The sequence below is a fragment of the Mixophyes fleayi genome, chromosome 2, assembly GCF_038048845.1.
Source record: "Mixophyes fleayi isolate aMixFle1 chromosome 2, aMixFle1.hap1, whole genome shotgun sequence".
NCBI classification, from domain to species: Eukaryota; Metazoa; Chordata; class Amphibia; order Anura; family Limnodynastidae; genus Mixophyes; species Mixophyes fleayi.
Window position 1 is genome coordinate 333,972,326 of NC_134403.1, and position 15,819 is coordinate 333,988,144.

General features: G+C 38.2%; 1 protein-coding gene across 1 annotated transcript in view; it reads left to right on the top strand.

Moving 5' to 3' along the window:
• The first annotated feature begins 776 nt into the window (after positions 1-776).
• Positions 777-15,819, top strand: part of TRPV3 (transient receptor potential cation channel subfamily V member 3) — a 29,854-nt gene continuing 14,811 nt past the window's right edge. Inside the window, exons 1-4 of the mRNA XM_075196956.1 lie at positions 777-902; positions 10,542-10,646; positions 11,741-11,824; positions 13,142-13,225. Of these exons, the coding sequence (XP_075053057.1) occupies positions 10,546-10,646; positions 11,741-11,824; positions 13,142-13,225 (269 nt within the window). The 5' untranslated portion in view covers positions 777-902; positions 10,542-10,545. The remainder of the gene's footprint in view (positions 903-10,541; positions 10,647-11,740; positions 11,825-13,141; positions 13,226-15,819) is intronic.

Here is a 15,819-nt window from a genome sequence, read left to right on the forward strand (position 1 = left end):
ACATGTAAATGTTACATTTCAGAAAATGTGCATGTGTTTAAATAAAATGTCAAAATAACAGTGATAGTAAGTGAACAAATAATTACACCTCAGGCTCCAGTGAACATGTAAACTTAAAATGAGCATAAATCACTTTATATGACATGCACATATCAAATACACAACAGAGTTAGAAGTCTATTTATGACCCCAGCATGGTAGCCCTCAATATGTACAGAAGCACAACGCTGCAATTTACTATGCTGGGGCTGCTCTGAGAGAGGCTTCAGCTGGATTCCATTGAAAATTACCTGTACCGCCAAAAGCTTTGTTTTTCGCAGGTTAATAAATTACCGAATACCGCTGACCCCATAGGGTCTATGGGGACAGCGGTAAGTGGCAATAATTATGTTAATGCCGCAGAAATCTAGGATTTCTTCCCTTTTATAAAAATTTTTAAAAAGTGGTGAGAGCATTTCTCCGGCATTTACATCTGCATTTTAGCTCGTCACCATTTGTTAAATATATATGTACCCCTATATAGGCACTAGACTAGAGGCTTTCTCCATACCGCTCATCCTGGCCCTACATTTAAAGGTCCCAATTACTTTGGGGACAAATTAGTCCACAAGACACATTACAATGGAATTCCAAGTTCGGTATGTTCAACCTGAAATACCAGAAATAGAAAGCATTGTTGTGAGGTACGTCCTCCTTGTTTATTACACCACGTATATTATTAATTACATCTTATTTAAGCTGAGCTCTCAGTCACTTCTGTTTAATGTAAAGGAATATCCACAGCTGTTTGCTTGGTCACTGCTAAACAACGATTTACTATTGGGACTCCAATACCCGAGGAGGGAACAGTAGCAGTTCGTTCTACCTGTGTGGAATCACAGCCACACAGACTGAGACACTAGGTGAGTTTAAATATTTCATTTTTTATTCAATAATATCCTGGTGAGTTTTAAGTTTTTGTTTAGTTGGTTATTGACTGTACAATTTTAGTTTCATTTTGCTGTATGTATAAAGAGCCAAATGGTTGATAGACTTGTTTTATGAATTGTTAGACTTAGTTTTTTTGATGTGGTCTATAGAGCATTTAGATCCTGTAGGATGTGATTTGATTTCAAATATTATTAGTCTAATAGTACAGAAAAGATTTTGAGTGCCGCCTCTGGTGCTACATATTTCTGTTTCTTTACAGTATATAGGATTTACCAAGGTTTTGATTCAGTGGTATATAAATCCAGTTGTTAGGGTATTTCAGTGAGAGTGGGGCAGCACGGTGGCTAAGTGGTTAGCACATCTGCCTTACAGCACTGGGGTCATGAGTTCAATTCCTGACCATGGTCTTATCTGTGTGGAGTTTGTATGTTCTCCCCGTGTTTGCGTGGGTTTCCTCCGGGTGCTCCGGTTTCCTCCCACACTCCAAAAACATACTGGTAGGTTAATTGACTGCTAACAAATTGACCCTAGTCTGTGTGTCTGTGACTGTGTGTGTGTGTGTGTGGTAAGGAATTTAGGCTGTAAGCGCCAATGGGGCAGGGACTGATGTGAGTGAGTTCTCTGTACAGCGCTGCGGAATCAGTGGCGCTATATAAATAAATGATGATGATGAGTGTCAGAAAAACACATCATTATTGTTGGTTAGAGGATTTGTTAATATTGGATAATATTCTGATGATCTCCAGTGGATTTTTTAAACTAAAAATATTCATTATTACAAAAAGAAAAAATATTGCTCTGAAAAAGATTAACTGTAAGGTTCTGGTTGCTGTAAGATTCTAGGTAAATAAGATCAGTCTTCTTATTGAAAATGAGATCTACTTACCTCTTATGTGGAGTCAGTTTAGTTCCATGTCTGTGCTAATCATGGATAATGGAGCCACAGACCTCTCACATTGAAGGACAAAAGACATAGTAAACATACATTAAACATGTTAAATTTCATTCAGTGGTACTCTGGAGTGATGTACAGAGCATTAATTAATTCTAATATTTTTAAATAGATATTAACTACAGTTAGCTGGTTAGATTCCTTAACGTTAGATCACTTTTCAGGTCCAGTTAGCTCTTGTCTGTAGTCCCTCTAAAATAACCTATAGTCCAGCAGTGACATAGCAAATTTTAGAAAACATTTACAAGTTATAGTTCCATTATTTCTTTGTACATTTAATCAAAAGGTCATTAGCACATGTAGAGTGGATAAACATGTGGATAAACATGTGACACATTGACTATGAGCCATTCATGACTGGCTGACATATGTACCATTCATTGTCACATGAGCTATATAACCTACAGCCAATGCTATCATTTCTTCAAGTCATGTTGTCCTCTAATTACAGCTTGGTAGTAAAACATCATTATATAGTTACACTGAAAAGCATGGCTCGTGTGCTTTATGCATAGTTAATAGACACTGTAATGTGTCAGGGTACTTTTAAGCAAAATATCCTTTCTAGTTAGACATCCATGAGTTTTATGCTTTGTAACATCATTTTTATTTACTTTAAAGGAGATGTTTACTGAAGGTTTTATCTCACTTTACGTTGTATATACAGTAATAAGGGAACGTTTACGACTTTATCAGTTAGCACATTTTGCTTACTATGATTACTAGCACCAAATAGGCTTTTGGAGTGTACCTCTTTTAGAGGTGGATGATATCAGCAGTAATTTGGGTGGTAGCCCGATGTCCAGGGCTGGAACGGGTGCCACACATTAAAGTCAGTGGTTCAGGTATGAGCTTGACAAGACAAGGTGATGTTGAGATGTTACTATATATTTCAATGTTTTTCGGACACCCTTCCTACTGAGGAAAATCTGAGTTAATGTGTATATTAAATTACCTAAAGTTATGCTGAGTTCTAATCAAAATTGATACTGAAAAGTAGTCTGGAGTTCATGTGACAGTGAGTGTTGTAGTCAGTGATTAGATGCAAAATAAAGTATGTGGTATAGGAGCTTGTTGTTTTAACACTGCCCAGGGTCAATGTTAATTGTTGTCTGCCACTGGTCACCATACAACCCCATTTATCCTATGTGCAGTGATTTGTCAATTTTGTACCAGGCTTAGGCAACGTGTTGCTCTCCAGCTGCTGTGGAACTACAAATCCCAGCAAATCCAAAATAGCTGAAGTGCTTACACGGAACTAAAATCTGTCTAGCATCATATCTGTCCCATTCCTTTGATGGAAACACACATGTTTAACACTGAGTAGGGAGCAGAGCTTACCTTACTGGCAGCATTCTGAAATGGGGAAGTGGGAGAGGTCAGCGCACACAAGCCTAAATCACAGGTATAGGTTATGCAGTCTTAAGAAAATGGAAATATACTTTATATATTGGTGGAGCATGACAGAATTTTGAATGGTGTGAAGTTTTTAGTCCTTCTTCAAGAGCTGTTTATTCACCGACTGCAGTTTATAATATTAGGTAAGGATAGGATAATTTACAGCAAATCTGCAGTTCAACGTCAAGATAAGATGTACCTCCATGTTTTATATAGGAAAACTCATATTTGGGTTTAGATGCCCCTAATAGTTTACCATATAGTTATATATTTAATTTGCCAAAACATTTATTTTCAGCAACATAACATATAGTTCACAGTCTGATCTGACTACAAGTGTTTGTCTGCTGTTGTGTTTGGTTCTTACTCACAATGTGACGATGATGGGGATTCAACACTGGCAGAATGATACTGCAGGTAGAAACAGTGACATACAATACCTGTGCTGGTTAGTAAAATGTATGATCAAAATGTCATAATGGAAAAATGAAGAAACTGTAACGGTGTGTTATACACAGTCATATTCACACCAAGTTATCTTGGTACAGTGTTTTGTTTTCAGATAGTACTGTGCCTATTTCATTCATTATTTTATTGTTGTTACAAACACACTGTCTATCCATTCATCCATCCATATCTATCTATCTCATGTCTATCTCATACCTATCTATTTTCTTGTTGTTAGAATTTAATATAGTGTCAGAGCCTTAGGCCCATATTTATGTAGCACCACAAAATATGAAAGATAGTTTTCAATCCTCATCACATAGCTAAGGATTGAACTATCTTTCATATTTATCAAAAAACTTCAGCAGGGGCAGCAGTCATGTTAAACTGCTGTCCCTGTTTATCACTTATCTTTTCACTGCCTCTTCAGTACTAAGAAAACTGTGATGATGGCATCTTCATTCAAATCCTAGTGCGCTTGTGCCAACTGAAACTGTTCAGTAATAATAATAATGAGGAACTATTATCATGTGACAGGGAGGGATCACATGATCCCTTCACACATGTGCTGTCCAGCTCTGCTCTTCGGAGCAGAGCTGACAGCACTAAAGTTTTCAATTACGAAAATGTACGCCATCACCAGGCCCCATACCCAAGCTTGCCTGTGTATCAATGTAACTTTTTTGATAATTATAGTAAATACTGGGAATGTATTCAGCAAAAAGAATATGTACTATACATTTAACAGTACATACAAAAACTGGAACAGATACTGACAAGTCCAGATATATGGTAAGGCTACATAGGCCCAGGCCTAGGGCCACAGCATTACATGGGCAGCAGGCTTGCCTGTGTTGAATCAAGAGCCCTGGCCTGGCTCACTGTACATGACAGTCACAAGTAAATTGTATATTGTGAAATGGGTTTTAATAGGAGTGGTTAGACAGACTGACTAGTGATTAGTACAGCAAAAAAAAAAAGTGGTTTACTGCAGTTAAACAAACAAACCTGTTGATATGATAATGAATTGTCTTGGTGTATTTACTCCTATATGCTAAATGGCGCTGATGACAAGTGCAGAAGAAAATTGGTTTGACACCAGTTAGTAATCCTCTGTAATATAATAACTGAGATAGCAATACCAAGCAATGTATTGCTTGGGTTATTTAAATGCATATGTAGGTAATGACAAATACAGAAACAATGGTTTATAGAGTTATTAAAATATTGAATAAAATTAAGGGGGATGTGAGGTGAACATAAGGCTAATTTATGCAATGGACACAAAAAAACCTGACATGAATCCAATAGATTGTGAGTCAATATAGAGGCATCTAGGGAGGTTGTTAAATAAAAAATAGACAAATCAAGCAATGCTGTTGAGCTGTACAGACAAGTATGTACCAGATTCAGGAGCTTAGTTAAGAAGGGTGTTATGTTTTTGCTGCTCTGTTGTCTACATAATACATTCCAGATGTTGGTGAATGTTAGAGTTGTTGTGCTTCTGTGTGCTGGAGATTGCTAAGCAACCATTCTCACCCTCTTCCTGAGCTGCTAACAGGGATTTCGCATCACAGCTGCTTTATCAGCTATTGCAAGACTCATCACTGCTCACTACCTAGCAGCTGATCAGTCAACACTTTCTTTTGCATAAATACACTCATTGACATATTTGCCTTGCTGGTGTTAGGTTTACCTAGGCTAGTTCCTGTATCTTTGTCCTATAGAGATTGGTCTATCTTCTGCTTCTGGATTCAGTGTGTTTGACCTTGGCTATGTTTAATTGACCTTGCTGTTGGATCTCTGCCTGCCATTGAATACTGCCTGTTTTTTGACCTCGAGTGTCTCTCCTGCCCTCTGCCCTTCTTTCTAACTCTACAATAAATTCAACTGTGTGGCATTCACAATTGGACAGCTGAATATAAGGTTTTCTTATTGGATATAAGGAATATATTAACATACTATACTGGATTATATTGGTAGTGTTGACTTTATAATAGATAATTGGCTACTTTATGTTCCATGCACCATGATTGTCCTGATTCTCCAGTGGACCTAAAATATTTGGTGTATATTAGGCATATATGGACCGATTCGCTGAATTGCAGCTGAATTTAGGTTCAGTCAAATCAATTCACCCATCTGTAGCATAGGCGTTTTAAAAATTACTGGGCCTGTATTCAATATTCTTGATTCTTATGCCTCACCCTCCCCCCTGGAAATATGGCACTGGTGCCTGGGCGGAAGATAGCAATGACTCTGGCACAGCATCAGAGTCTTTGCTATCTTCTGTTTAGATGAAGGCTCCATTTTTCCAGTACTCTCTTCGGATGCAGTCAGGGGACCCTGTACTCTATGCACTGCTCACAATCTATAGATACACCACTGATCATTAGTGGTGGACATTGAGACTATGGAGACTTGCAGGGATGGAGGGTGAAGGGGAAGGGTATCTGCAAAAGTTTCTTGGAGGTGGCAAATACATTCAGTATGCAGAATAAGATTTTACTGCAAATATACAGGACATAACAAGACATCCAGGACATAACAGCTACTCACCCTATACATAACATTACATGAGGACAACATGACATGACAAATGCATTTACCAGGACTGAGTCATTAAGGCACGTACCTGGCTGTTTTGAGCCTCCATCTACACATGTACAGAACTGGGACATACGTTTGTCAATGCTGCGTATGCAGATGCACAGGACACTTACTACTGTCTATGATTTCAGGGAGTAAACAGAGTGGAGAAAGGGTCTGTGACCATACTCAATTAACAGTGTGAGCGTTCCAAGCTCAATCGTACGCACCCACCTCCGAATCAGGCATTGGCCCTCTCGCAGTTACATTATTTTCTGCCGTATATTTGGCACCACCTATAGGGCTAGTCTTGGTCCTAAATCCCAGTGATGTCAGTATCCTATGCATGCTAGAACATGTGTCCGCAGTCAGGAGCAAGTCCGTTATGTACAGCAGACATTAAGGACAGCCTAAAATATGTTTTTTCAAGGGAAAAAAAATAGTAAAAAAAAATAAATTCCATTTATAATCATAAATGACTATATTATTGACAAGTGACATTGATTGCTTAACTTTTTTTTCCTGTGCATTCTATTGAGATTTTATATTCCACATAAGTATTGTACGTATACTGCATTGTCTGGTCTAGTAAACCTATACCCGTAGTCAACACCACCACACGAATCTTTAGATCCATTCCTTGTTGACTTCAGGAGTACAGAGAGACAATTTATGTGCGGTTTATAACATACACACGATGCGCTCAGTATGTGTGCCCAAATGACTCAGGTCCACCTTAATTATAAGACAAGTAATACAACACATGATAAAGACACACAAAACAGTCCATTGCAAAAATATATATTGACAATGTCATTCAATTTATATAGCATATCAACACATTATACAGTACACTGTGATAGACACCGACAACAACACAATTGTACAGTGTATGACACAAATTTGCATAACACCTGTGATGATTATGTAGTATATCTAATAACTGATTGTTATTTTCTGTTGAATTCATTTATGACAATGGGAATATTTTATGCAACCTTGTAATGTAATTCACTGTGTGCTTTGCTAGATGACATGAGTTTGAACCTATGCAAGTGTAATTAATTTGTTGAAAATAGCCAGACCAGGGAGAGATAGGCATCTGGGGAGTTTGAAGCTCCAAAGTTGTAAACCATCTAGCCAAGCAGAACGAGCAGATGTGAGAAATCAAGGTCATGTGAACATTTCCAATCTCAGGACATCCCTAGCTCACTTTGAAAGCCCTGTGATATTTTGGAGATCAATCTGTCCTTATTGACAGCTAAACTCCAAAGGTGGGGGTGAGAGCTATGTGGAAAAAGGTTTAAAATCTTCTGACTTAGACAATAACGTGTGCATTTTCATGAGGGGGTCTATCAAGACTGAAATGTCACATATTTCTCAATTGTGTTCCCTCACACACCAGGTCTTAACTAGTAAGAAGTGATTCTGATTTTATTTCCTATTTTATTTTTTGAAACTTATGTGTGCAAACATATTGTATGTCTTGTTATTAATTTTTGTAACTAAGCCTTGGAACCATTTTTTCAGATTAAATAAATTTAATCTAGTGTGCTCTCCGTGATTCTTTGTGAATTTATGAAGCCCAAGGAGGCTCATGTTACATGTATATGATTTAAGTGCGAAACATTAATAAGATTACTGTATCTGGGACAGGCTGGGCGTTCATGACAACACCCAAGTACACACCTTATATTCTGCTTGGCATTAACATACATTCACCTGCAGAAATTGGAGATATGTACTGATACACAAGAAAACAAAAGTGATGTTTTCTAAACTGCAAGTGAAACAACCACACATTTATTTTAGCTTTGATGTTCTCAGCAACTTGGCATTTATTTAAATATAAATATTATGTGAGGGATACAAAATTGGTGGGGAATTGTCAAGGCCAATGCATTTGGGTGACCTAAAAACCAACATTGTATGTCATGTTAAATAGAGAATAGTATAATCAATACTAGATATTTAAACCAGTGAATCCCAGTGACAACTATACTTATTGAAACATAGGACCCAATTTAATGAAACATTCCTTTAGATAATAATTGTATTTCATCTTAACTTGCTATTGCTTCATATTCAACTGTTCCATAGTAATTAATTACTTATTTCTTAAACAAGTCCTTATAATATTTGCATTACATTAGGATATGCAATGTGTTACATAATAAACTTTGTGTCGGGTTCTACGAATGTTGCATGTTTTTGTCACTGCAGTGGTTACAACATCCTCACCAATCTCTAAAGTGGCTTAGTCATGTAGTGGTTTTTGTTGTTCTTTTGTCAAAACTGTCTCAACAATAGCAACTGTTCTGTGATCAGTGTATACAAGTCTCTGAAGTATGGTAGTTTTCTATATAGTTAAATCCTGATCTTTTTTAGGCTGTTAACAATTCTGTCATTGTATCACAATGTATATAGATGCCTAAAACTAGACTATGCTTTGGTTAATATACATTTTCCAAGGAAATATACATATTCAAAAGACACTTAAAACTATATATGAAGACAATGTCAACTCAATTTGTGTTTACATTACAATACATGTCAGCTGACCGTTCCTTCTCCGTCATTACCTCTGGGTCTCTCTCCCCCCCGTTCACCCTTCCAGTCGGGGTCCCTCAGGGCTTTGTTCTGGGACCCTTACTCTTCGCTCTATACACCTCTTCCCTGGGTGAACTCATCAGCTCCTAGGGCCTCAACTACCACCTCTACGCCGACGACACTCAAATATACCTTTCCTCTCCCTCCCTCCTCTCTAGGGTATCTGCCTGCATCTCTGCCATCTCCTCCTGGATGTCCTCTCGATTCCTCAAACTTAACCTCGCCAACACTGAACTCATAGTCTTTCCTCCCCCTCACACCTCGCCCCCTTCTGACCTCTCTATCACTGTCGACAACACCTCTATCTCCCCTATCCCCCAAATTCGCTGCCTCAGTGTCATCCTCGACTCCTCTCTCTCCTGTGGTCCCCACATTCTCTCTCTTGCTAAATACTGCCGTTTCCAGCTGCGTAACATCACTCGCATCCGGCCCTTCCTCTCCCAAGATGCCACCAAATGTCTTATTCACTCTCTTATCATCTGCCGCTTGGATTACTGTAACCTCCTCCTCACTGGCCTCCCCCAATCTCATCTCACTCCCCTTCGAGCTGTACTTAACGCAGCCGCTAGGCTTATCTTCCTTTCTCGCCGCTCCTCGTCTGTCTCCCCCCTCTACCAATCCCTGCACTGGCTCCCCTTCCCCTACAGAATATTCTTCAAGCTCCTCACTCTTACATACAAGGCCCTCGCCAACTCCAATGCACCCTACATCTCCACCCTCCTCTCCATTCATGCTCCATCCCGCCCCCTCCAATCTGCCAATGACCATCGCCTCTCTTTCCCCCTGATCACCTCCACCTATGTGCGTATCCAAGACTTAGCCCGTGCTGCCCCCCTCCATTGGAACAAGCTCCCGCCCTCCATCAGAACTTCCCCTAATCTGTCCAGTTTCAAACAGGCTTTAAAAAATCCACCTTTTTCTTAAAGCCTTCCAGTCTCCCACTTAATTTCCTACCTTTTCTCCTGCCTCTCCCCCTTCATTCCCCTTCCCTTTTCCTTATCCGCCATTCCTCCTTCTTTCCCTCTCTCCCCCGTGTCTCTGTCTGTCTACCCAACCCCTTAGATTGTATGCTCCTTTGAGTAGGGGCATCTCTCCTGCTGTCTTCACCACTTTCACTCTGCTCTCCAGCTACCTAGCCCTCCTCCTCGAGGACCCTCTTCCCCCCGTCCCCTCTCGCTGACTCCTCTCCCCTCTGGGGGTCTCCCTGTCATCCGTGCCCTCCCTCTTGGGCTCCGTCGTATGCGGACCTTCCCCTCTCCCCTCCCCCGCCCCTCTAGCTGTGCTTTGAGCTCACTGAGTTACTGTGCTTATTGTTTGCTGTACTGTGCTGTCTCACCTCGTATTGTAATTTCGTTTGTCCCTGTACGGCGCTACGGACACCTAGTGGCGCCCTATAAATAAAAATGAATAATAATAATAATAATAAAAAGCTGAAATATCATCTGAGCAATTTTATTTTTATTTTATTGTTTTAAAAATAGTTAAAATATGTTTCCCAATGTATTATTGTGCCCTGTCTTTCTGATAATGGTATCATAACTGTGTGATTACTTTGAAATCTGATCTTTTGCATGTGTGCCATTATACTAATGGCCTTTCCTTATTTCTATTACAGAAAGATGAGTAAAAACGAAGTTGTGCCACTTCTGGCCAAGGACAGGATTCCGCCAGGGACTCCCCCAAGAACACAAAAACTTTTAGAAAATGGGCTGAAAAAAGGGTAAGCATTATAATAGCACAGATAATATAACAATAGCTGGTCCTCTCCTTGACCTCATACTTCACTGTAAGCTGCTCCTTTCTCACTATCCCCCTTCTCTGCAATACACCCACAAAGCTGTTTTGTCATCACAAATCTAATTGCAGGCTCTACTGTGCTCAATACTTGGGATAAGGCACCTTAAGGGCATTCTTTTTATAGAGCGATCATAGATAATAATGTAATATCCCACTTTTTCTGTGTGTCATGGAAGACAAAAGTGTCACTTAGTAATATTAATATATCTATATAAATATAATATATATATATATATATATATATATATATATATGGGAATAAATAAGCCCATGCTCGTTTTATCACATATAGTGTGTGGTACCAGCTGCGTGGAAATATAAATACCTATATATATATATATATATATATATATATACACAAAACTAAAAGACAGTTCTTGTCAGCGTTTGTCCTTAACACTGCATATCTGTGTGTATCTAGCAAATTGAAAATATTAGCTATTAGTTCATATTTTTATCAAAACTTTTAAGCCTGCATCCCAGCATCAAGGGTACCACATTATATGCAGGTTCTACACTGACATATAGGTGTAGGTATAGGGTCTTACATCTAGCAAGGGCAGGCTTGTGAGCCACACCCTAAAATATATATCTTACAAGGTTAAATCACAAGATAGAAGACTACATACATTTGCATTTAAATAAATAGTATCAGGAATAATTATGGGTCATTATGTATCAATCACTGAACCTTATTCAAACAAGACAACTTTATAATTACAGCATCTATTCTTAGATACAAATAATATACCTTACTACAGCAATACAACTGGTTAGGTTAGGGCTCTGCCCTAATATGTGCCACTCAATCTATGTGTGTTTCATTTATTGCAAAGACTTTTGAGCTGCTCAGTGCTAAAGCAGATGTCCTACTCAAGCCCTTAAGATACACAAGAAGGGGATATTACCCATATTATACCTTTTATTTGTTTTTATTTGGTTACTTAGATACTTAAGTTCTTCAGCAATGTCTCTCCTACATCTTGATCAATCACTGACAGAAACATCTTTTTGCAGTGATACCACGGATTTCCCTGTGGCACCAAGCAAATCTTCCTTTCCTGTGTTTTCCAAACCCATGGATTCAAATATAAAGCATTGGTAAGTACTTATGTTTATAAAAATTAATGTGTTAATAAATATGTTAAATCACAGTACAGATTAGCTTGCTGTATTTTAAGTTTTGTTATTGTTTGTGTAAGTCATTATTCTACAAAATTGTGTTTGTGTGGGTCTCCTAATGGCACTCTCTTCCCTCCCATAAAAACATACAGGTTGGTTATCTGGCATCTAAAAAAATGGACCATAGTATGTGTGCGAGTGTTTAGGGATTAGACTGTAAGCTCCAACGGGGCAGGTAATGATGTGAACGATTACATATTCTCTGTATAGAGCTGCACATTATGATTGGTGCTATATAATAATAATAATAATAATAATAATAATAATAATAATAATCCCTGTCCCTTAACATAGACATAATGAAATTGTTAATAAGTAAGGATGTATGGTCTTGGTATCTAGGTAGTTTATGAATTTTACTATTTGTAAAAATGAAGCACAAGGTCTGTAGTTCACCTCATTTTAGCTTTCAAAAGTAAAAATACAGATCTTTCATAGAGCAAGTTACAATATGCTGCTTTTATGCAGTGAGCTACAAAGTAGCCAATATTACTTAGCCCTAATGTTTCAGAATAACTCATCCCATAAACAACAGTGTTTGACAACTCTGCTTCTTTCAAGGCGTGATAGGCTATGAGGTCACAGTCATATTTGTAATGTGTTGTCATTACTAGATGCATATTTTTCTGCCTCTTCATAGATGTTGAAATATTAAATTAACCTGTTTTTTCAAATATCCCAATAAATCAAATATTCCCATTATATCATGTCATATTCACTTACTGGGATACAATAATACTAGAGCTTCTATGTGTTTTATATATGAAACAATTATTACAAATTTTATTTACCTTGGAGGTAGTTTGATGTTCCAATGACATGTGTTAGAACGCATTTTTTTTAAACATTCTTCCACTTTTCAAAATAAAACATTCTGAAGCCAATCAGTTCAAAGCAGGGCAGAGTATTTTAGTAAACAAGTGGAGACAGAGACTGAGCTACTTATGTTACTATAAATGAAAGCATGGCTGAATGTAACAGGGGCAAGCAGGAAGCCACAGACTGAGAGTCAGATAGTGGAATGAGCAGAGTCCTCCTATATCATAGAGGCTCCTGTCATACTGATGTAGAAAGATTGTGGTAACAAAGTTCATGCATCTTGCGTTCTACTCAACATGAGCCCCAGATTGTGAAATTATAATGTTTTTCTGTAGTCAAACAAGTGTATTTCCTTTCAGACAAATGACATCTCCAGGTGTGCTGTATAAACCTTTTATATCTTTCCATCCTAAATAGCGACAGCAGAAAGAGTGAGGATATCGATTCCCCGCAAACTCCTCAAGATGTGTCAGAGTATTTGTTAAGACAATATAATACTGGGTAAGATCCTTTTCTATGCTAACAATTAGGATATTTAGAAACATTTAGACAATCAATTTTCAGTGCATTCAATTCACTATGGGCCTGATTCATCTTGGAACGCAATGTGAGCACAACTTGCGTCTAAAGAAGATGGACTCAACTTGCACAAACGTACGTCCACATTCAAGTACTATCGGATCTCAAGAAATGTTTCTGACAGAACACACTGCAGGATACGCACATGAAAGTCCCTTCAGAACGCATGCAACAAAATCATTTTTTTATAAAATCAATTTACAACTAGTAATACTATAATCATTATTACACAAATATGCAAAAAAATAATATTTTTATAAAACTTTCCTTTAAAATGAAATGACATAAATCAGGATGTTCTTTATGCGATGTGGACTTAAAATGCATTTTTATAGTTTCTCTTACTTGCAAACACATGTTCCTTAATGCATACATGTCAGTCATCACTATCAGTCGGCACTTACACCTGCCCTGTATCTGATGCAAGTGTTACGGTTAAAAAACACGTACCTAAGTGATGCCCATAGCTTGAATCGGACCTCCACACGCCCTTAATGTACATTACCTACGTGTGTCCGCCCCTACCCTCCCCCCGTTTCGTCTTTCAACTTGTAGGCAGACGGAAGTGTCATTTGCATTTGGATATGAATCAATTGCGCTCACTGGCGTAAGGTCCGTTTCTGAGCACGTGCAGAGCAATTTTACGCAAGATACGGCAAGCAATGAGACTTACGTTTGAAGATGAATCAGTCCCTTTTTATCTAAACCTATTGTGTATGTTATTAACATGTCATATTATGGCATTTACCTTTCATAGGTTGATGCACAATTCTCTTTGTCATAACAGTGGAAGGTGTGTATTTTATACCATATTCCCAGAACCTTGTTTTTAGAATTATGTGTAATAATGAAGCTTATTTCTGGAAAAGACATTTATCTAAAGGAAAGTTTATTTGTATAGTTTTTCATAAAGTAGACGTTTTTCCCTGAAGATATGCTGTTTGTTATAATTACAGTTTTTATATTGTTTGTAATAATTGCTTACTGTAGTAGCAGTAGTGGAAGTGACATCCTGTCCCTGGTTTCCTAATTTTGCCACATTTGCTCCACAAATGTCTTAAATTCCAGCAACTGGTTTGCAATTCAACTTTATTACAAGTTATTTCTTACATATTGTATCCGTACTTCTACTGGTATCCATGCCATGGTCATCTGTTGGCATCATGTGCAGAGAGAGAAAGAGAGCGTGAGAGAGAGAAGAAGAGAGAGAGAGACAAGGAGAGCGAGAGACAAAGAGTGTGGGAGACAATTAGAATTATCCTATAAAACACACAGCTACAAATATTTAGAGCTTTATATCCTTCTTGCAGGAAATGTTTTTGTTTGATTAGATCTCCTCTGTGCCAAATATGGAAATGATATGATGTGCTTCTATGGTGTAGAACTTGCAACGTAGCTGTACAGAACAATCAGTAAGGATGGGGTGCATGCTATCTGATATAAAATAGTATTGCCTTACAACCCACCCCAAAAATATTAATTATTAAATAAGCAAACCTTTTCCCTGCTTTAATTGTTGCCATCTTGATGTTTTAAAATAACGAAAACTTATGTATATGGTCCATCTTGTATCACAATTCAATGTAGTTGGCCACAGTGATTAACAAAGATATCTACCCAGGCATAAATGAATAGATTTAGCAGAAAAAGAAACAATCAGAATGCAGAGTGAATATCACATGGTCGAAAGGATGACCAATCCAATTCTGTTATCTGCATGCAGTATGGTCTTATGGCTCCCATTCTCAGGGTCAGAAACATTGAATGAAATGATGTTGAGATTGTAGAAAATCACTGACTAATGATAAGTTCAACTGAATTGTGCGTTTTATAGCGGGCTAGATGAACGGCTTGGTAAACCGAACAGTGGGAGATTTGTTCATCTCTATTAATTATCTTAACTATTATATATTATTATATATATTATTATGTTTCTCTCTGTGCAAATGCAAAAGGATAATTCCTGTGATTTTCAGCTTTTTTTTTTTTTAAATTCTTTATTTTGGTTGGTCATATAAGCAAATACAGGGAATAATCCCATCTCTCAGCTCCCTTGCCCCTCCAAGCTTCTAGAGAGACTTGCCTACACTCGCCTCACACGCTTTCTTTCCGCAAACAACCTGTTGGATCCTCTTCAGTCTGGCTTTCGTTCTCAACACTCCACAGAGACTGCGCTGACCAAGGTTGTTAATGATCTGATCACTGCTAAGACTGAACGCCATTACTCTCTCCTAATTCTCCTTGATCTCTCGGCTGCATTTGACACCGTTGACCACTCTCTTCTCATACAAACACTGCAATCCCTAGGTCTTCAAGACACAGTTCTATCCTGGTTCTCATCTTACCTCTCTAATCGCTCTTTCACTGTTAATTTCTCTGGAGCCACCTCTGCTCCGCTTCCCCTATCAGTTGGAGTACCACAAGGCTCGGTGCTAGGTCCTCTGCTGTTCTCTATCTATACCGCTTCTCTTGGAAATCTAATAAGTTCCTTTGGCTTTCAGTATCATCTCTATGCG